The sequence below is a fragment of the Equus caballus genome, chromosome 22 (genome assembly GCF_041296265.1).
Source record: "Equus caballus isolate H_3958 breed thoroughbred chromosome 22, TB-T2T, whole genome shotgun sequence".
NCBI classification, from domain to species: Eukaryota; Metazoa; Chordata; class Mammalia; order Perissodactyla; family Equidae; genus Equus; species Equus caballus.
Window position 1 is genome coordinate 7448413 of NC_091705.1, and position 23600 is coordinate 7472012.

The 23600-nt window shown below is 41.7% G+C and overlaps 1 protein-coding gene across 2 annotated transcripts in view; it reads right to left on the bottom strand.

Annotated features, from left to right (window-relative positions):
• Nucleotides 1-23600, bottom strand: part of KAT14 (lysine acetyltransferase 14) — a 32520-nt gene that overhangs the window by 7378 nt on the left and 1542 nt on the right. Inside the window, exons 2-6 of one of the 2 annotated variants that reach the window (XM_001493916.7) lie at nt 22828-22946; nt 17837-17958; nt 11382-11563; nt 9567-9983; nt 8882-9447 (exon numbers count right to left, since the gene is read on the bottom strand). In XM_001493916.7, the coding sequence (XP_001493966.2) occupies nt 8882-9447; nt 9567-9983; nt 11382-11563; nt 17837-17958; nt 22828-22946 (1406 nt within the window). Of the gene's footprint in view, nt 1-8881; nt 9448-9566; nt 9984-11381; nt 11564-17836; nt 17981-22827; nt 22947-23600 lie in introns of those variants that run through there. The other variant, XM_070247564.1, reaches the window with a different exon arrangement.

Below are 23600 nucleotides of genomic sequence, written 5' to 3' on the forward strand. Positions count from 1 at the left end.
CTTCTTTGCATCGCCACTGCTTTCTGCCTAGTCTAAATCACCCTGAGCGTCTGCCTGGACCACGACCACTGCCTCCTATTTGCCTCCCTGCTGCCGCTCTCACCTCATACCATCCAGTCTCCACAGAGAGCCAGGTTCTTCTTCTAAAAACTTGTAAGTTCACCTCCTTAAATACAACTCCGATGTGGTTTCCCGCTGTATGTTCACAGCACCATTCCAGCTCCTTACCCGGGACTTGCAGGCTCTGGCCTGTTACCTCTGTGGCCTCATTTCCCACCGTCACATGTTCCAGCCCCACACACCAAACTAACTCGTGCCTTAGGGCCTGCGCCTGGAACTTCTGCCCTGCACCTTCTTCAGCACGGCTCCTCCTGTGGGCATGGACTTAGTCCAAGGGTTACCTCCACAGAAAGGCCGTCCTAAACTACCCCACCCACAGCAGAGCCGCTGCCCTCTGCCTCTCCACTCCACTGCAGCACTCACTTGTCAGAAGCGATCCTGTTCAGTGAGTCAGTACTGTCATCTCCCTGCTCACAGATGTCAGCTGTGTCTTACTGCAGTCTCCCCAGTTAGAACAGTGCTTGGCACATATGAAGTATTCAACTTAGGTTTGTTGAATGACAAAATGGTGGGAAAAAAGCACCCAAAAGTCAGATAAGCTTGGAAAATGTTAAATGAGTTTCTTCAAACGTCTAGTTCTAAATAAAATGGAGAGCTAGGCTGCTGTGTCCCTTCCTCAAACCCAACTTGGGAGATGCCACAAAAGTGAGACGGAAGATAGAACACAAGGCTGTGAGAAATCAGAGGCAACCGGGTACAGACGAGGCAGCGAGGCAGCCAGGAGCAGAGACAGGCTGTGCAACACTGAAGGGACGGAGGAGGGTCCTGGTTGGGCCACTTCCTCTCCCGAGCTCTGCTCTCGGTGGATCTCTACCAATCGACTCTGCCAGCAAGCATGAGCCAGAGGGGTGACAGTGGAGAGCACTGGAGCCTTCCTGAGGCGGAGGGCAGATCCCATCAGGACAGTCCCCAAGCATGCCATGATCCCAGGCAGTAACAGCAGAGGGAGTGAAAAACAGCACCTGGGCCAGATGTCCTGGAGGTTCCCTGAGACTGAGGCTGCCTGATTGTGGAAAAAGGTGAAGATGGGAAGTGGTTGAGTCCAGAGCCTCCCATTTTATAAAACTTGTCAAGAGCGTGACAAACTAGAAACCAGGTTTTTGCCCCTACCTCCATGTGTGTACAACCAGCAAAGGCAGCTAATAAGACCAAGGGAATATATGTCACAGGGAAAAAATTCAAGACATGTAAATAAGGAGCGCAAAACAAAAGAAAGATAACAAAGTAAACTGTACCAGAAAAGGCAGAATTCATTTAGCAGACAGACAGGAATTTTTAACAAGCACAACAGTCATCAGGGATAATTCAAATCAAAACTACAATGATTCTCCACTTGATACCCACTAAGATGGCTATAATCAAAAAGGGAGGTAATGACAAGTATTGGTAAGGATGTGTGCAGAAATCAGGATCTTTATACTGCTAGTAGGAAGATAAAACGATGCAGCCATTCTGGAAAATAGTCTGGCAGTTCTTCAAAAAGGACTGTGTTACCACTCACCCAGGCAATTCCACTCCCAGGTTCATTTCCAAGAGAAATGAAAACATATGTCCCCACAAAAACTTGTACACAAACATTCACAACAGCATTACTCATAATAGCTAAAAGGTGGAAACAACCCAAATGTCCATCAACCGATGAAGAGATAAGCAAAGTGTGGTATATCCGTACAATGGAGTATTATTCAGCCATAATAAGGAATGAAATACTAACATATGCTACCACGTGGATTAACCTTGAAAACATTATGCTAAGTGAAAGACCACATGTGATTCCATTTATGTAAAATGTCCAGAATAGGCAAATCTATGGAGACAAAAAGCAGATTAATGGGGGTGGGTATGGAGGGTTGAACAGTAACAGTGAAAGAGTTCAGGGTTTCTTTTTAGGGTGAAGAAAATGTTCTAAAATTGATCATGGTGATGGTTACACAACTCTGTGAATATACTGGAAACCACTGAAGTGAACACTTTAAAAGGGTGAATTGTATGGTATGTGAATTGTATCTCAGTAAAGTTGTTACCAAAAGAACAAAACCAAAAAGCATAATAAATAGGCTCCAAGATAATGAGGAAGCCTGGAAATAAGAATGAGTAGTTATGGAGCATCTCTTATTTGTTACCAGATATGAAATACATGATCACTGAAATAAAGCACTCAACAAAGAAGTGAAGGACAGGTCTCTTCCAAAAAAACAAAGGAAGCAATAAAGAAAAGGAGTAACAGTGTCAACATCCATACTGGGAGTCCAGAAAGGGAGGAAAAAGACAAAGGAGGAACGTACTTAAAGAAGCAATGATGAGGAATTTTCCAAATTAAAGAAGCCTCAGAGGACTTCTGGGTCTCCATCCGGCATATAAGGAGACTGGAAGTCGTCATTCCATCCTAACAAGTAAAAAGTTGAACAAACAGAAAATCAACAACTTTTCTTAGATGCACAGAGATGTGAGGTCACAGGGCAAACCACTGCGCCCGACACTGGACACAGACAAGAGAATACAAAGAGTCACCATCTACTGAAGCATCCTGGGACCAGTACCGGGGTAGGGAAACCCAAACTGCAACTGACGAATTGCTGGAGGCTCACTGTGGACAGATCTGAGAAACTCCAGGGGCGCCCCACATTTTTGTGTTTCATCTGCAGGAGCTCTACCAGGTTCTCACAGTAAAGATCAAAGAAAAATCCCCTCCTGCTTTGGGTAGGGGGAGGAGAAAAGTAGCCATCTTGAAATGTCACTCTGTTCTTCCTAACAAGGCCTGCCCTCAGGAGAAACTACTTTGCCAGAGCCTAACCTGCTGGGGTTTTATCAGAGCCTAACCAACACGGGGAAGGGAAACAGCAACTCCAGGCCCCTCTGGCCATCCTGTCCGACCCAACTGGGGAGGAAACTCAGAGAAGCACTTGTGAAGTTCACAGCCCAGGGCCCATGTTTACTCAAGAACAAGGATTTCAGAATGCTTCTCACCCCATACCTCACCACATCACCAAAGGCCTATCTTCCACATTTCCTTTTACCCAATACATCGTATTTGGCTCTCAACAAAAAAGTACAGGCAGACTAAAAGGCAAAAAAAAAAGTTTGAAAAGACACAGCAAGGGGCCGGCTGCGTGGCTGAGTGGTTAAGTTTGTGTGCTCCGCTGCGGCAGCCCAGGGTTTGGATCCTGGGCGAGGACATGGCACTGCTCGTCAGGCTATGTTGAGGCGGCGTCCCACATCCCACAACTAGAAAGACCTGCAACTAAGATATACAACTATGTATGGGGGTGGGGTTGGGGAGAGAAAGCAGAAAAAAAAAAAGAAAAGATTGGCAACAGTTGTTAGCCCAGGTGCCAATCCTTGGGGAAAAAAAAAAGACACGGCAAGCATCAGAACCAGACTCAGATATGGCAGAGATGTTGGAATTATTCAACTGGGAATTTAAAATAACTGTGATTAACATATTAAGGGCTCTAACGGACAAAGCAGACAATATGCAAGAACAGACAGGTCATTTAAGCAGAGAATGGAAATTCTAAGAAAGAATCAAAAAGAAATGCTAGAAATAAAAAACACTGTAACAAATGAAGAACGGCTTCGATAGGCTCATTAGCAAACTGGACACAGCTGAGGAAAGAATCTCTGAGGTTGAGGACATGTCAATAGAAACTTCCAAAACTGAAAATCAAAGAGAGAAAAGACTACAAACAGAACGGAACAGAATATCCAAAAACTGGGGTCCAACTACAAAAGGTGAAACATACAGGGAACATCAGAAGGAGAAGAGAAAAATGAACAGAAGAAATATCTGAAGTAATAATAACTGAAAATGTCCCCAAATTAATCAGATACCAATCCCACAATGCAGATCCAGGAAGCTCAAGAACAACAAACAGGACAGATGTCAAGAACCGTATCAGACACCTCTAACTGAAGGAGTTGTCAAGCAAGATAAATGAGAGCAAAATCACTTAAAATGCATGAATACAGTTAAAGATCAAAAGCAAAGAGAAACTTCTGAAAGCTTCCAGGACATGGGAGAATAAGAAAGGGAGGCCACCTACAAAGGACAAGAATAAGACACACAGAGGTCCTCAGGAGCAACATTACACACAAGGCAATAATGGAGTAATAAGTTCAAAATGTTGAAAGAAAAAAACATTATAATTTTATATCCAGCTATGCTATCACTTAAATGCAAGAGTGAAATGAAGATATTCCTAGGCACACAGGTTTTCAAAAATAACCTGAAAAAGACCATATTTTAAAGAACTGTTAGAGGAAGTCGTCTAGCAAGAAATTAATCTAGGAAGAAACAATGAGAAGTAAGAGTGAGTAAACAATTTAGTTTACTGTTATCTGAACAAGCAACACAAAAGAAAAAAGACAGATGAGAGCATGCAAAGCTATTTTTTTGTTTAGGGGGAAGACCACATGACAATATTAAAAAATTAATAGAGAAAAAATATATGTCTTAAGTTAGGACCTATAAAAAGAATAAAAATAGAATATATAACTTTCTTTATAGCAAAGAACCAACATCATATAGACCATTTTCTCTGACCACCACATAACTTGTAGAAATTAAATCAACTCCTAAAAGATCTTAAAATTCCCATATGTCTGAAACTAAGAGTTATTTAGCAGTAGATAACTCGAGTTAAAGAGGAAATATGAGAGAAATAACAAAACGCTAAGTACTGACTGACAATAAAATCACATTCATTTCAAAAGTCATATTATAGGGAAATTCCCTATCAGAAAACAAGAAAGAGTATGGATTGAACAAACACATTTACAGTTGCTCCTCTGTGTAACTCTGCATTAAAATGAAACTAAAATTCCACGTTAAAATGTGGGATTAAACAAAAACATCAAATTTTACTCCCTCCCAATCCCCACTAGAACTACAGAAAGACTTAATGGGGCGGGGGGGACAAGCATACAAGAACAGAAAGATCAGGAGAAGAAACAACAGTAACTGGGAAGCAGATGGACAAATAGCAACTGATTTAAAGCCAAAATTCCAAGCTGGCTTTGGGGAAGGTGAGAACCAGCCCAATCTGTACTGCAGAATCCTCCTAAAACCCAGGTGGCAGCACCAGATTCCTCGGGAACCAGGAACAAACCGGGCAGTAAATACGGACCAGGTAAAAGCTGTGTGCAGAGCAGTAAGACCCCCAAATCTGACCTCCGTCCCTGCTGCCGGGTGGCTGCCCTCCCCACAGAAGGCTGGAGGTCCCATCTCTACAGGCGTAACAGGGGCTCTGGACGGGGCAGCCCACAGAGCACTGGGGTGTGAGTACTAGAAAAACTGAATGCTAAGATCCCCCTTCCCCTCCCAGGCAACCAGGGTTCTGAGACCCGAAGACTCTTCTATGGGAACTCTAACTAGCCCAAGAGGAAAGACCTAAAGGAAGGGACATTTGGGGTCCTCAAAAGAGGACTCACCTAGATAATGGGCTGTGTATAGAACTCAAGGTCCAATCTCACTTTCCCACAGAATTTGAAAGCATGCTCCACTGTCTACTTCCTTCCAGTATTGCTTTTAAGTTGGCTCTCAGCTTTACCGAGTGCTGGCTTGGGATTCTGGCTTCAATTCAAGGTTTTTTCAGACACATAAGGTCTCAAATTCTACTTCTCAGGCAGCTTTCCTCAGTAAGGCAGTAAGGATGTGCTTCACTAAAAAACTGGAGTAAACCTACAAAAAGGTAAAGATGGGGCACAAGAAACAGAAGACTCAATACAGAAGAGGGGAAGATGGAGCTCAGGTGAGGAGAGATTCCAGGACCACTGCTGAGTGATCCCAGAACTGCAAAGCGTGGCCAGTACAGAGTGACAGGTGTGACTCAAAGGGCAGACATACTCTGGCTGCCGCACTGGACCATCTTTTACACCTAAGTGGTCATGCCCAGCATCTCACCTGTGCTCAGCTTGGCTTCAACACACACTGAGACTCCTTTACTCCCACCACACCTGCCCCCGGATCAGCTGAGAACACCCCCGACAATAACTGCTCTGACCTCCTACAGGCTGGAAAGAAGCATGTCAGCCCTGAGGCAGGAAATACAGAGGACCCCACCCCTGATCAGATTTCTCGCACATTCCCTGGTATACCCTGCAGCCCTGCCTGATGCTCACACAGTAGTGAGCCTCATGTTTCCCAGGACTCCCTAATGACCTTGACCACTGACTTCTCCAGGAGGGGCTCATGGAAGCCAGAACATGACTGTGTGAGTTTCCTGAGGCTGCTATATACACATTCCATAAACCGGGCAGCTTAAAACAACAGAAATTTATTCTCTCTCAGTTCTGGAGGCCAGAATCCGAAATCAAGGTATCAGCAGGGCTGTGCTCCCTCCGAAGGCTCTAGAAGAGAACCTGTTCATGCCTTTCTCTTGGCTCCTGGTGTTGCCACCAATCCTTGGTGTCTCTTAGCTTGCAGACACATCACTCTAATTTCTGCATCAGTCATCCCATGGCTTCTCTCCTCCGTGTCTCTCTGTGTCTCTTCTCCTTTTCTTATGAGGACATCAGTCATGGCAGATTAAGGGCCTACCCCTACTTCAGTATGACCTCATCTTAACTAATTACATCGGCAAAGGCCCTATTTCCAAATACGGTCATATTCACAGGTACCAGGGGTTAGGACTTCAATAGATCCTTTTGGGGGGCACAATTCAATCTTCAACAACGACCTACAAAAACCGTTCAGCTTATTTTCTCCTGGAAGCCCTCATCTAACAGTAGCAATTTCCTTACACAGCTCCATTTGTGCTTTCTGTTTAGTTTAGTTTTCTTTTTAACTAAAAGTATACTGTTTTGGGATAAAGAGATTTAAAAAAAGCAGAGGAATGATTAATACTAAAAGTCAGAGAGTGGCTCCCTCGGCGGGGAACAGGCAGTGCACAGAAGGACTTCTAAGGTGTCCGTAATGCTGTTTCTTCTCCCAGGAGCTATATTCATAGGTATTTCTTATTAACCTTTAAACTATACCCATATGATCTATGCATTCTTGCATGAGTATGACACATTTCATAATTTAAAAATTGAGTATTAAAAAGACAAACCCATGAGAACAAAGACCAGGTGAAGAGATGACTGCAGCAAACGCATATGAACAAGTGGCAAATGACTAAGACCAAAGGGAGCCAGAACCTAGGGCAGCAGTGAGGACGGGCCAGGAGCTGGGCGACTTACAGGCCAGAGCCTCAGAAAGGCACAGCAACGGGAGGCATCAGCTCCTGCCAATGGTGAGCATGGGCAGGAGGACTTTGGATTGACAGTCTCTTCATTTAAGAGGGTAGAGCCCCCAGCTACACCCCCACTGCCCACATCCAGAAATGACCTTTCCCTCATGGGCAGAAGGCCAGACTCTCTGGAGGCTCAAAAGAAAAATTCTGGACACAGGAGCACCTGATACAGCCAAGGATGGGAGTCTTGTCCTGAAAACAGGGAGACTCAGTGGAAGCTTACTAGCTGACTGGTCAGCTCCTGGCCCTCCCTACCTGGCTCCTGGGATGCAGGCAGGCAGGTTACTATTTCTCAGGAAAGATGGGAAATAGGAGAAAAAAAGAAAATTAAGGGCATCCATCTAGAGAAAGGGTCATCGACAAGCTACAGCCCACAGGCCAAATCCAGCCTATTTTAGTAAATAAAATGTTACTGGAACACAGCCACGCCCACGCCCATTCATTATGTCTTATCTATGCTTGCTTTCACACTGGAACCCCAAAGTTGAGAAGTTGCAACTGAGCCTGTGAGGCCTGCAAGGCTGAAACTATTTACTGTCTGACCCTTTTAGAGAAAAAGTCTGCCAGCCCCTGGGCTAGAGGGTGCAAAATCCAAATAATAGGGGCGCTCCAAAAAGACAAAACAGAGAAAATACAGGACAGGAAATTAGGAAGCCATTCCAGAACTCAAGAATGAGAGTTTCAAATTGAACGGGCACACATACCAAATGCCCAGCACAATGAAGGAAAAAGCCCTATACATGGTACATCACTGAACAATATCAGAACTCTGGCAATAAAGAGAAGAGCCCCCGAGTTTCCAACGAAGGGAAGGATAGAAAAATGTGCAAAGAATCCAAACAGGCAATTCACAGAGAAACAACTAGGAATCATGAAAAATGTTTAACCTTACCTATAATCAAAGAAATGTAAATAAAAAAACAAGATTTCACTTTACAGCCATCGGATTAGCAAAACTAGTTAAAGGCTGGCTAGCAGCAAGTGCTAGCAAAGATAGAGGGAAATAAGAGCTCTCGTTCCTGCCATGGGAAGGTGTATTTGGCAGTTCCCAGGGACACTCACAGACCTGGGTTCGTTCCACTGAGTACCTTTCGAGCAACACGGACAGCACACTGATCCCTTGGCTACTATTTCTACATGTTGTCTCCTAACTACATGGACGTTTACATGTCTTCAGATCCTGCTCAGCATGGGGTCTGGTACACTGTATGGTCCTCAACAAATGTGTCAATCAAAGCTACACAAAACCATGTACAGCAACCCTCAGGGACTAAGAGATACAAAGAAAGTGTCTAGGTTCTGTCTAAAATGCCCAAAAGGAAAAAAACAAAACAAATCCAAATGTAGTAAGAGATATTCATATTGAACAATTTCAAAAAATAAAGCCCAGCAATTTTTTCTATTTTTTTCCCTTGCTATTTTCTTTTCTCTCCTGAAACTACTCAGGATTTTAAATGTCCACCGATGGTGCTGCCTGCCCCACCTCCACTCCTGCCCCCAAGAGTCTAAGAGCATGTGCTAACACCCACCTGGTATCGGTCAAGGATTCTAAAGTCCTGACAGGTGGTTCTGTAGGTGGCTTGGCCAGCTGGAAGCCGGGAAACTCCTTCTTTGGCTCCATAAATCCCATCAACTAACAGAAGAGCAGCATTAACAACTTGATCCAAGTCAAAAAGTGGTAATCCCCTATCCCTTTTCGCTTGTCTGACAATCAGTTTCCGCTTCAGTCTCCGGGCTTCTGGTGTCATGGCAACAGCACTGGGACAAGCTTCCAGCCTCTTCAGGAGCAGCTTCTCCTCGTAGATGCTCACAGGGGTGTACTTGGGCCCTTTAGGTTTCCTGTCCTTCTCCAGCTGGGGCTTCCTCTTTTCTCGAGCCCTCATCTGCAAAGATGTGTTGGAATCTGTGTCTTCACTGTCAATGTCCATCCTGTCAGGTTTTTCCTCCTCACTCTCTACCTCCTGCTTTATCTGTTCGGGTGCTCGGACTTTCTTCCTGCCACCGACCACTGTCCCAGAAGCGGCTGACCCAGCAGGGGGCGGAACATACTCCATCCCTGGGTCTATGACTCCATCACCTTCCATCTCATCATCATCTGTGCAGAATATAAAACAGGAAAGACGAAATGCAGGGCACACGGCCCACAAGGAGAAAACACACATTTATATCATGGGCCACACATAAAATAAAAGACCCAAGAAAGCTAAGTCTTACCATGAAACAAGGCTTGTGGGGGCATCACATCTGGAATCAGATCTGCTTCTGAAAGCAAGCTAGGTGTGGCTGAGTGGGAGGCGGGGGTCCCGGGGGCAGAGAAATCCAGAGATGGAGAAGGAGATGGGCTTGTCAGCGGGGTGCGGTCAGAGGAGCTCAAGGATGAAAAGTCAATCACTTCTCCTTTTTCTAGAATCACGTCTGGCCTGCGGCCTCGGCTTATGAACTTCACAGGGGTAGAGGAAGTGCTCCTGTCAAGAAAGCCAGCTGCTTCCTTCTGGGCTCTTCTAATGTCTTTCGCTTCCTGAGTTCGAGACCTTTTCTCTTTTAACTCCATGGCAGATTCCACAGGATTCCGGCTCGCCCGTTTTCTAAGGCCCTCAACAGTAATGATGGGATCTAAAGTTGGTTTTGAGGCTGCCGGAAAAGAATAAATATCTAAATTTTTTAAGTAACTATTCAACTTTAGTTTATTTTGCTAATTTATTATTGTGAACCCACTACCATATTCAAAATAGAGAAATGTTCAATGCAAGCCCTGAAATAAGACTTAGCTATCTCTTAACAAGATAAAAGGAAATATAATGCAAACAATTAAATACTATCTTTCACCTATTTGGACTGGTAAATATTAAAGCGTGATAGCGCTCAGCAAGCAAATAGGGAAATGGACATTCTTCATGCCTTTTTTGGTAGGACGTAAATTTCATTACAACTTTTTGGAGGGTAATTTGGCAATAACAATGAAAATTCTGAATGAACATGCCCTTTGATACAGCAACCTGTTTCCAGAAATTTATCACAAAAAATTTGCACATATACACAAATGTGTACAATTACAGTATCACTTAAAATAACCACGACCAAAAAAGGCAGAAATAACCAAAACGCCCATCAACAGGGGAACGGTTTAAGAAATTATTGTACAGCCATTCATGGAATGCAATGAAAGGTGCTTTTATGGAAAGATGTCCAAGGTATCCTGGTAGTTGGGGGAAAACCGGAGAAGGAGTATTATAGAAGGAGTCTACTTATTTGTTTATTTAAATAAGAAAAAGCTTAAATATGCAGGGATAACTTCTACAAGCATTTAGAGGAGGCAAAGGTGGCTACTCTGGAGGGTGAGACTGTAGGCAGGAGGGGTGCAGGGGGACTTTCTGACTTTATACACTCAACACTGCTTGACTTGTTCATAAATAGATTTTTAAAAATTTAAAAGCTCATTAAAAAGTTTTTGGGTATAAAAATCAGATCAATGTGTGACAGTAAGAAGTTACTGTTAAATTTTTTTAAGTGTGAAATGGCATTATGATTGGGCTACGAAAGAGAGAGTCTTTATCTCTTAGAGATACATACTGAAATAGTTAAGAATGAAATGTTAATGCCTGGGATTTGCTTCTAAATAATACAAGGGTGAGGATGGGTGGAGGGTTGGGGGAAAGCACCCAGGGTCTAGATAAAATGAGACTGCCAGCAGCCAATTGCTGAAATGAGGTGAAAGGTACATGGGGATTCATTATATTACTCTCTTCACATTTGTATTTGGTTAAAATTTTCCGTAATAAAAAGTTAAAAAAAAAAAGATTGAAAATAGAGAACCTTTCAGATACCAAAGGAAATTTATAAAACTGGTACCTTGATTAGGAAATGATAAAACATTTTTATATAGTATTTATTTATGGCACAAAAAGTGCCATAATAAAACTGCCAAGCAGAGCAGCAATGAGGCAGACAAGGAGGGCCTGGCGGAAGCAGGATTGCCTCCTGAGCCCACGCTTGCTGGACTTCGGTCTTGCACTGCTCTCACAAGGTTACCTTTCACTTTCAAAGCAGAGGCAGACAACTTCTCTCCTTCAGGCTTCATTGTCGGGGGCTTGTTGTGAACGAGCTTCCACCATCCTGGTTCTCCGAATTCCTGAGCACCTGAACGGAAGTACATAGGACTTCCCACGCTGAGGCAACCTGCCACTGTGCTCCACCAGGTTGAAGTCTTTTTCCTGCAGAGTCCAAGAATTGAAAAGTTACTGGCTTTTTGATGCTATTGTCATATAGAAAATACGCTGTATGTATACTCTATGACTCCGTGCCTGTGACATGCTATGGAACCTCTGGTCTTTGAAGGAACAAAGTATGAGTCAAGGGAGAGCCTCTGGAGTCTGCCTGCCTTCAAATCTCGGCTCTACCACCCTCCATCTGCCTCAGTTTCTTTATCTTTAAAATCAGGACAACAGAACTTACCTCACAAGGTTGCTGTGGGATTAAGTGAAATAATTCAAACAAAGCTCATAAAACATTTCTCATCACGATTATGGAGTTCTACAGGCTGATTTTAATTAACCTGAGTTGCTTTTACACGTGAATTAAACACGGCTCTCAAGAAGGCAAGCAGGAGAATCACTAGCCTTGGTAAACAGTTCATTTAGCCAAGGAGTCGGGTGCATCCCTCAGTCTGCTCTATTTGTCTTTACGTAGAGCAGCAGGAATAAAACTACATGGTATGTTCTCCAAAAACAGAGCTAAACCTTGGAGGAATAACCAACTTTCGCCAAAAAAAGAAAGCACTTCAAAATAACTACACAAAGGTGTATATAACAAAACTTTTAAATGATATGTAAAATGTCAACTATTCAGGTTCCTATTGAAAATTCTTTTAAAGGCAACTATTATATTTCTACCTTGAAAACATAAAGCAATTACCCAAAATCTTAAAAGATGGTCTCTCATAAAAAGGCCAGTCTAACAGGTGGAAAATATTGCAAGGGAGGCAAAAGAAAAAAGCATTCTATAGAACAAAGATATACTAGAAAAACACGGGGAAAAAAAAACAAAAAAAACTTTTTTTTTCTTTCCTTGAGGAAGATTCACTCTGAGCTAACATCTGTGCCAGTCTTCCTCTATTTTGCATGTGGGTTGCCACCACAGCGTGGCCACCAACAAGTGGTGTAGGTCCATGTCCAGGAACTAAACCCAGGCCCCTGAAGCAGAGAGGACTGAACTTAACCACGAGGCCACAGGGCTGCGCCCCCACCAAAAAACTTTATTAGGCATCAGCATTATCTGAGGTGGGGAGAATGACACCCTAGCTTCCACACCCATGGTTTGGGTCCCAGAGCACCTCTTCCACATTCTCACCTTTTTCTAACATTTCCAAGCCTCCCTCCTGTTGCCCCAAGAATATGACCAAGGCAGAAACCATTCCACTTGCATTCTCACACCACGTGTGTTGGTCTACCACCTCACGGTGCCCACAGGTCCCTTGGCCTCTGTTCACTTCTCTTCACATCTTTCTTCTTTTTGTTCCTCAGACTCAGTGATTCCTATTGCCCTGTCCTCAAGTTTGCTAAATCTTTCTTCCGCCCGCTCAAATCTGCCTTTGAATCCCTTTAGTGAATCTTTCATTTCAATTACTGTACTTCTCAAATCCAGAATTTCTTTTTGATTTCTTTTTAGGTTTTCTCTCTCTTTATCGATATTTCTATTTCATTCATGGATCATCTTCTTCACTTTCTCCACATCTTCCTTCAGATCTGCAGGCATCTTTAAGACCACTGTTTTAAAGTCTTTGTGAGTAGATCTACCATTGGGTCTTTTTCAGGGACAGTTTCTGTTGGTTTATTTTTTTTCCTTTGAATGGGCCATACTTTCCTGTTTTTGTATTCCTTGTGTTTTTTGTTGTTGTTGAAAATTAGACATTTAACTTTAATAATATAGTAACTCTGGAAATCAGATTCTCTTCCTTGCCAAGGGTTGACTGGTTTTTTGATTGTTGTAGGCTGTCTATGTGCCAAAGTCCAGGCTGAGGAGTAAACTTAAGGACTTCTTGGTCCATCTCCGAGCCTCTGCCTTCCTTGTGCATGTGCAGTGACTTTCTAACTTCGCCTGTAAATGTGGTTGCTTTTGAACGTCCTACTCTTCAATGTCTGCCTCCAAAAAGGCAACAAAGAGAAAAATGAAGGTGGAGAGGAAAGTGCTGGCCCTTTAAAATCCCTTAAAGTCATTTTAGCCAGAGGGGGAGGGGCTTGCAAAAATGTAGGGGAGGTGCAACAACGGTGCTGCCCACCTTTTCGTCTGCACTTCTGTGATGGGAAGCAGCAACCAGTGATTAGGGCACAGATCGCAATATTTGGAGGATAGGGCCCTTTGTGTTGACCCTGGATCCCACAAGCTATATGCAAGTTGCTCCAAGAACATGTGCACTGCTGCCTGCCACAGGGCTGAAGGCTGTTGGATGGGTGGTACTACTGTACTATGAGTTGAAATTGACTGAAATTAACTGCAATTTATGGTCCTCTGGAAGTTGCAAGCCTTCAATAGACTCCAGAGTTCCAAAACAGTTACATCAGACAGATTCTGTGAGTGCAACTGTTGTCTAGGTGGGGAGTCAGATTTCTGGTGCTTCCTACTCTGCCATCTTCCTAGAATCGTCATCATATAATTTTTTTGAATTTTAAATATTATGAATTATTTATCACATTTCAAATATAAGATCCATTGACTTTAAGATACATGATTTTACGAACAAGTAAGGAGGAAAACTAGCTATCAGTTAAATTATGACACACCATCACTTGTAAGATGTGTCTAGCTGTCAGAGATGTCAAAATTCGAAAAAGTGCGTACCTTAAAATCAATGAAATACGGTAACAGAAAAAAGTATTAAAACTACCCTTCACTAATCAAAGTTATACCTTCTGGAAGAACTTAAGGCCAGGATCGCAAGAGCAGATTAAATGATCATATATACAATGGAAAACTGTAGCAATTAAGCTTTTGTAGAACCTTTTAACTTATTTCTAAAATAGGTATATAAAGTTACTTAGATTCACCCAAAATAAACCTTTACACATTTAAACTTTAATAAAACATTGAAGGCATGAAAGAAAAGCCTGTAAACGTCTGAAAGAAACTGTATTCAAATTTAGAACTTCATTACACAGTACACTATTCTCTTAGATTCTATGGCAAATGAGAAATGGTTAACATTGTTAAGAATTTAAAGTATGCTCTATGGATGGCAGAATTAAAATCTTCAGTAGCTATGAAAATAGTTTACATGCTCTTGGCGGGCCACTTCTCTGGAGGGTAGTGATTCTGTGTATGTTCATACAGAGATGTCTGAGCACGTGGTGCCCACGTTGGGTGAGCGGTTTCGGGTGACTTTTCCAGCCACTGATGTTTAAAGCAGATTTCCCAAAGTGAAGGATAGCAGTGAGGCAGGAAACTGAGTGACAAGGAATCACAGAATAATTTTTCATTCTCTTTCACTCCTTCTGGTTAGATAAAGGAGAGAGTTAGTTGCTTTAAGTTCTCACTACCACCTTGTTGTCTCCCTTTCTGATCAAGAAAGAGGGCCTCACCAATAGACACATGAAAAGATGCTCATCATCACTAATCATCAGGGAAATGCAAATCAAAACTACACTAAGATATCACCTTACACCTGTTAGAATGGCAAAAATATCCAAAACCAAGAGTGACAAATGTTGGAGAGGCCGTGGAGAAAAAGGAACCCTCATACACTGTTGGTGGGAATGCAAACTGGTGCAGCCACTATGGAAAACAGTATGGAGATTCCTCCAAAAGTTAAAAATAGAAATACCTTATGACCCAGCCATCCCACTACTGGGTATCTATCCTAAGAACCTGAAATCAGCAATTCCAAAAGTCCCATGCTCCTCTATGTTCATCGCAGCATTATTCACAATAGCCAAGACATGGAACCAACCTAAGTGCCCAGCAACTGATGATTGGATAAAGAAGATATGGTATATATATACAATGGAATACTACTCAGCCATAAAGAAGGACAAAGTCGTCCCATTCACAACAACATGGATAGACCTTGAGGGTATTATGTTGAGTGAAATAAGCCAAACAGAGAAAGACGAACTGTGTATGACTCCACTCATAGGTGGTAGTTAACATATAGACAAAGAGAACTGATTGGTGGTTACCAGGGGAAAGGGGGAGTGGGGGGAGTGCACTAAGGGTGAAGTGGTGCACCTACAACATGACCAATAATAACGTACAACTGTAATTTCACAAGGTTAATCTTAATTAAAAAAAAAAAAAGAAAGAGGGCCTCAGATTGCCTTTACAGGCCATGGGATCCAGCTACGATTTAACAGCATTTATTTTCAGTGCACTTATTTTTATAGTTTCATTCTATTTATGGCAAATAATATGGGTTTTCTGCTTACGATGGTGGTGTGAAGTTTCTTTTTAAAATAAATGGATTCTTTAAAAAAGTGACGAGTTTAAATAAGTAAATGATAATTCAAATGATATACTAATATGGCCAAAAACCACTAGTTTAATACTTAAACTGAAGAAAAGCTGGAGAGTAATTAATGCCTTTCAGTAGAAGTATTAAAAATAAAAAAGCTTTAGCTGATTCCTCTCAGAACACGCTCTACAAATGAATAAAAGAAACTGAACTTTTGTTAAAATATGGCAATATCCTTAAAAACAGGCAATTTAAATCCAATTTCATCCAGAAGACAATCCACTAAACAGAACAGCACTGAGAGATCATGAAAACATTCCAAGATCTAATTTTATCAGTTTTCTCCCTTTCTTGTCCCTTATAAATGGGGTATATTAAGTTCCATAAATAGTGCTAAATCATTAAACTAACACAACAGATCTCCTTTCTTTAAGAAAAAGAACAAGTTATACTATCAATTCTTTTCTTAGTACCATTAAATAACTCAAGAACAGAAATAACTCCTTTTGTAAAAATGTACTGAAGCTATTCTATTTTTTCCTCACAGCAAGCCTCTAGAAGTTCGCTCCTCCTTTTGACTGAACCTCCCTGATTTCTCAGCAACATTAGCGGAGCCATGACTTCTCAGCACCCAAGGAAACAGGCTGCTGTGAGTTCAGAGTGAGGACAAGTACAAACACCCTGCTCTGACCTGATGGGATCAGAGCCTTTATCAAGTCTACGCTGACCCAACTATGCAAGAATTACGAATCTCATACAGGACTTCAGACGGCAACTAACAACCAGAATCTCCAACCATTTGCCCAAGGCAACTGCAAACTCACTAATCCCTAACAGCACCTTTAGTTACAACCCATGGTCTTGATGCCTGTGCACTGGCATCCCTAAGTCTGAGGAACTAAAGCCGTCAGCAAGGAGGGGCAATCAGCGGCAAAATCAGAGCACTACTAGGAAGAGAGTGGATCTCACTCATAAATAGAAGATAAAAACAACAAACACACAGAGACAGAGATTGGACTGGTGCTTACCAGAGGGCAAGGGGGAGGGAGAAGGGCAAAGGGGTGATGGGCACGTGTGTGTGGTGATGGATTCTGATTAGTCTTTGGGTGGTGAATATGATGTAATCTACACAGAAACTGAAATATGATGTACACCTGAAGTTCATATAATGTTATAAACCAATGTTACCACAATAGAATAAAAATTTAAAAAGAAAAGAGTAACAAATGAATAAATCACATGAGTATTAACGTGCCCAGACTTTGTGAAGCACTATGAATAATACCAAAAAGTATAAAAGTTTGTACCTTCCAGAGTTAATAAAAACAAACACTAATAACATAAGACAAATGGGTGCAGTCAATAAGTGCCATTATTTTTCTTCTTCTGACCTCCTAAAAGGCACTGATTTTAAAAGGACGTAATAATCCTATATCCTCAAATTCATCACTCATCCAACTATTAAACAGCCTCATTTCATCAAACTCTATTTTTTAACATCATAAAGAAAAGAAGAGTCTTAACTCTTTGCAATCTCTTCATTAGAAACCTCTGGAAGTAGGATGAGAGAAGTCTGGAAACCTACACATTTCACAGTATACACCTCCACTTTGATTTTTCATAAAATTTTTTAACCTAAAAAAGTAATAATATTTTCCGGATTAAAAAATTCTCTGTAAGGGGCTGGCCCCGTGGCCGAGAGGTTCAGTTTGCGCGCTCTGCTGCAGGCGGCCCAGTGTTTTGTTGGTTCGAATCCTGGGCGCGGATATGGCACTGCTCATCAAGCCACGCTGAGGCAGCGTCCCACATGCCACAACTAGAAGGATCCACAACGAAGAATATACAACTATGTACCGGGGGGCTTTGGGGAGAAAAAGGAAAAAAAATAAAATAAAACAAAATCTAAAAAAAAAAAAAAATTCTCTGTAATTGCCACAAGTAAATATTCTAACTTTCTAAGAGGCTGAATTAGGCTGTCTCAAATCTTATATATCTCCTTCTATAAATCTTCATTCAAGCATAAGATTTTTTAAAACCACATTACCTATTCCCTAGTAAGAAAGTCCAATGTTTCTCAATAAATGCACAGATATCTTCTTTCCACCTGAAATAACCTTGACGTCCACTTCCTTCCAGAGACAAGTTGTACATTGCCAACATGACAACCTGAAACACAAAGGAAACAGGGCTGGGAGAAAAGCGTGATTAGGGATGTTAATCTTTGGGGGAAAAGATTGTTGCTTTACTTCTGATTAGGAATGGTGGGGGATGGAGGGGGAAAAGGAAGGATAATATCTGGGAATATTCTCAGTACAGAAGTCGTTCTTTTTTGCTTTCATTAGTTGACTATCACTAACCCACTTAATTATACTCGGTTGTTCCTTACATGTTACATTTGCAGGGCTGACATGTGGTTGAACTGATTATGATAAATACCTGCCGTCCTAAGCAACCCCATCCCAGTATCCCACCATCATTCACAGTGCAGTGCTACACAGAGCGTTAACTCCTGGCCCTCAGGTCTCAGGGTGCCTCCTGCAGCCAGCATTTCTGACTGGCAGCACTAGCCTTTATTAAATATTTTGAAAATCACCCATGCACAGATGCTTTCCTAAGCTCTGCAGAGGGCAGAAACAAAAGACTCAGAATTTCAGGGCTGAAAATAATGTTAGATACTGTGGACACAGTGTTTGGCCCTTTTTCAGCTGTGGAACCTTCATTCAGATGCCATCAGCATCAGACGAGGGGCAGGAACCAGAAAAGCCTGGCGCTCAGCTCACTCTCAGAGGGCTCCAGACACCCCCTGAACTCAACGTGAAAACCCCTAATCTAGCCCGATCTTGTACGTCACAGATAACAAATTGATGGCCCCAAATGGGGAAGTATTTTCCAGAAATATATAACACATGCCCATTGTAAGACTTCAATAACAGACAAAAGAGCGCACAAGAAATAAGAATCACTTTAAATCCACCATCAAGAAATAATCACTTTTAACATTTTCAGTGACTCTTCTTTCAGATATTTCTCTTCGCATCTACATACAATTTTGTATACACAATTTTATGTAAAAAGACAAAACTATACAAGTTATTCAAAACCACACTTTCGACCTAATAAAAATAATGATTGATTTGGGGCCAATGAAATTGAAAAGGGAATGGAGAATCTAAGAAAAGATCCTTAAGTAATTCTTCTTTCCAGAAGGGGTATCCTGAACTAAAAGGAGTCTAATAAACTACAATTCCTGCGCCCACGTCTGTGCTCAAAGTATTAAACCCCCAAGGGCCCAGGGAAGACCTACAACCACGCCGCTCCAAAGGGCCGGGTAGTTCTGAAGCTTCTGCTGACCAAGTTTCAATTTCCCCCATCCTTAAACCTGCAGAACTTGCAGATGGTCTACAAACAGTGAACCCCACCAACAAATTTTTCAAATTCTTCCACTTACGTTTGCATCAGGCCTACATCACCCAACAAACGTCTTTCTTTAAGCAGTACTGTTCACAGGGAGTTGTTTAATGGATAGAGCTTCAGTTTGTGAAGATAAAAACATTCTGGAGATGGAGGCGGTGATGGTTGCAAAACAATGTGGAATGTACTTAATGCCACCGAATCGTACGCTTAAAAATGGTTAAAACCATAAACTTTTGTGTTATGTATTTTTACTACAATTTTAAAAAGCTATTGTTCAAGAAATACTTTAAGGAAAGAATGAAATGAGCTTCTTCCGTCCACTCTCAGATTCCTGGAGTCCCTCAGAAACATATATTCACTGTTAATCTCAGTGATAGAAAGTGTGTGTTATTTTATATCTGGTACTATTTTTTTATATTTGAAACATTTTGACATTAAAAAAGTTAAAATTCACATATTTACTTGAAAATAATTTGTCTTATTATCACAATATATACTAAACAAACTACAAATTTAATATACGAAGGACAGGGTTTTCCTTCTCTCCTGGAATTTGTAATCTAGAAGAATGAATCCCAGCTTAGTTTGCTGCTCTCACAATACCAGACCCAGCTCACTAGTAACAGGCCAGCCTTGTGGACCCAGCTCAGGCTGGCACAGCCACTTGTGAAGCTGGCACTTCACAAGTATCTACTGAAGATCACCTAGAATAATAACGAGCGCCGGGCATGGTATCTTTCTGTACGTGCAACGTAAGAATGAACGTCCAGGACAAGAATGTAAAAACTACCCTATCCTTCCCAAAGATTTGATAGTTTCTCCTACATTTCAAACAGTTGTTCACAAGTCACCAAGGAGGAAGAGAAGACACAGAAAGAAGTGGGAGGCAGGAGCCTTTTAGTCAGGAGACCATACTTGGTATTTTGTAATACAAACCAACATTTTAACGTATTACTTCAATAAATCAACAAAGTTTAAGATTTAAAAAGACAGAAAATCCACATTCTAATATATTAAGTATACAGAGCTAGAGAATCTATTCAAAATCAACTGATTCTCTCCCAGCTCTTCCATGAGAGACTGGGTTTTTCAGATGCAATTAGAAACAATGGTCAGTAGTTTGCCAAGACCCAGAGGTGTCTGATCCAAGTTCTCACTTCATCACACCAGGGTACTATCCACCACCACCATGGCTTTTGGAAGTGAGAAAATAATTTTCAAGTGATGAGTCTAATTAAATACGCAAATTGAGCCAATATTATATATTTTGAGCAATATAACAAAAAGCCAGTAGTTCTTTCAAAGGAGAACCTCCACAGAAAACTCATATTCTTGAAAATAACAAGGTACATGTATTTGCTCTTCCTGCATTTTACAGTTTTATGAGAAGCTATTTGGAGACCAGACGCGAATCTGCCTATGTGTACACACATGAGAATAATCAATTAATATTAATCTGACCTTGCCTAGACATAGTATCCCATGTACACTTTGGAAAAAAATCCCAACTATAACACTCAGGAGACTATATCCTCAATACAAACTTCGCTTCATTTTCTATCTACATATTTTCAGGCAAGTCAAAAAAGGCTCCCTAAATTCACCACTGACAGGTTTCATTAGGAGATGTCCTAATAGAGCATTGATAATTAAGATAACAGTCTAAGCCTGCTAACACAACTACAATTTACAAGGAACACCTTAAGTGGCTTAGATGGCATAATCTAAAATCTCTTTCTCACTACCCTATTTATTTCCTTCATAGAAAAAGTGCTATGGGTAATTAACCTATCTGTCTGCTTACTGTCTAAAATAAATATCTAGAATGTCAGCTGCCAGGGCAGGGCTCTTAGCTGTCTCATCACAGCAGTTTCCAGGCCTACAACAGTGCCTGGTTCACACAGGCACTCAAAACCTGCTGAATGAATAAACATAAAAACCGAGTCATGTCTAATTTATAAATAGTGTTTGGAACTTAAAGACTGAATATACATTGGTGTCTCTTTATAGACGCAGTAATAGAAAAACAAAATCTAAAAAATTAATACAACCCAGGGATCAGTTAAAAGCTACCGTTCAGGCTATAGTTGGCTTGGATTAGGGTGTTGGTATTGGAGACAGTTAAAAGTGCACATGAGTATTCATCAAACAAAAAATAGTCAAACGTGTCTGAGTTCAAATGCAGAAAAGCTGGATTATGTTGGTGTCTGCAATCAGCCACATTTGTCTTCCAAATCTATTTCCAATGTGGCCATCTTCACATTTTTAAACATGGTTTTATTGTTCTAAAACTGGCTGCCAGAAAAACTCAAACTTCTTCAATTAAAGTCAGTTTGGCAGAGTAGTCCCCCATTATCTGCAGTTTCAGTTACCCACAGTTGGAAAATATTACATGGAAAATTCCAGAAATAAACACTTTATAAGTTTTAAATTGTGCGCTGTTCTGAGTAGCCTGACGAAATCTCAAGCCACCCCGCTCTGTCCCACCTAGCACGTGAATCACCCTTTGTCTAGCAGATCCACGCTGCACACACTACCCGCCTGTTAGTCACAGTAGCCTTTCGATTATCAGATCAACTATCACAGTACTGCAGTGTTGGGTTCAAGGAACCCTCATTTTACTTAATAACGGCCCCAAACTGCAAGAGTAGTGATGCTGGCAATGTGGATAGGCCAAAGGGAAGGGGAAAGTTCTCAGCTTAATAAAGAAAGAAAAAAATCATAAGGTGAGGTTGATAAGATCTATTTTTATTATAGTATATTGCATAATTGTTCTATTTTATTATTGGTTATTGCTGCTAATCTCTTACTGTGCCTAATTTATAAATTAAACTTTATCAGAGGTATGTGTGTATAGGAAAAAACACAGTACATATAGGGTTCAGTGCTATCTGTGGTTTCAGGCATCCACTGGGGGTCATGGAATGTATCCTCACAGATAAGGGGGTACTTTGTTGTTAGTGCCATCAAATCAATTCTGACTCCTAGCGACCCGGAACCCTGCCTGGTCTTTTTGGCTTCATCCTCTCACCTTCCAACACACTACAGCAGACAAGGCTCTGCTGTTATTCACTGGGTTTTCATGGCCAGTTTTCAGAAGTGGGTGGGCAGGTCCTTCTTCCTAGTCTTAGTCTGGAAGCTCCACTGAAACCTGTCCACCATGGGTGACTCTGCTGGTATCTGAAATATCAGTGGCATAGCTTTCAGCATCACAGCAACACATAGCTGCCACAGTATGACAATCAGCAGACGAGTGGCATGGTTCCTTGACCGGGAAATGAACCTGGGCCACAGAACTGAGAGCACCAAATCTTAACCACTAGACCACCAGGGCTGGCTAAGGGAGTGGAGGGGGAGGGCGTCTACAGTATTATATATAAATGAAATCATGTGGAGAGATTTTCAAGAATCTCAAACCCAATTCACTAAGTTAGCAGCAAGCATTTTTACCCAGGACTCCTTTCTCCACGTATTTATTATCATATTCATTGTGAAATAAAAAGTTACCCTCAAAACAACTCAAAAGCTCATACATCATTTCCTCATCCTCTCGATATTTATTCCCATAAACTCCTTGGGGGACCAACCTCACAAATTCCAGAGTAAAAGCTTTTTACTCACTTGCTGCCATGTCAGCTTCAGCCTTTCATACTGCTCCTTGCCATCTTCTGAGCAATCAGAACACGTAAACCTAAAAAAATTGTCACCCTTAAGGTAACTGAGCTGTTCCCTCAGCTGACCTAGGAGAAAAACAAAAAGGTACATCACAGGTGTTTCTAGAGCAGTGGTTAACTCAAAGATTTAACCAGTTTATCAACCAGATTTTCAAGTTTTCTATGCTTTTTCATTTTTTTCAGCCAATCCATGAGAGCAGGATGGGGGTGGGGAAAGGAGTAGAGATTGTCGTTCTAACATCAAGTGTATGCCCACTAAGACAGATCTGTGGTTCCCTAACTTTTGGGAGCAAGGTACTAGAAAAGCAGGTATTATTGTTCTCAGTGGATATTCCAACTGTTAACATCCTGACTCCTACAGGAAGTCTCTTCACACATTCATTCAAGAAATAGCTGAGCTCCCACTGTGCCAGCCCTGGGCTAGGAACCGGGAACACCCAAGACAGACATAGTGCCTGGTCTCAGCAGTTGGCAAATTCCGTGAGGGCTACATAACAGGAAACAGGTAATCACAACAGCACAGCAGTTCTCGAGCCCCACTATGCTTCAGGATCACCCAGGGAGCTACTGATGGTTTTCGATATGCCTAGGCCTATCCCACACAAAATGAATCAGTCTCTGAAAGCGGGGCCTGAGTCTCTACACTTTTTAAAGTTCCCCAGGTGATGCTGATGCTCTGGGAGACAGGAAAACCACTGGAGGGGAATGTGATGTACACCG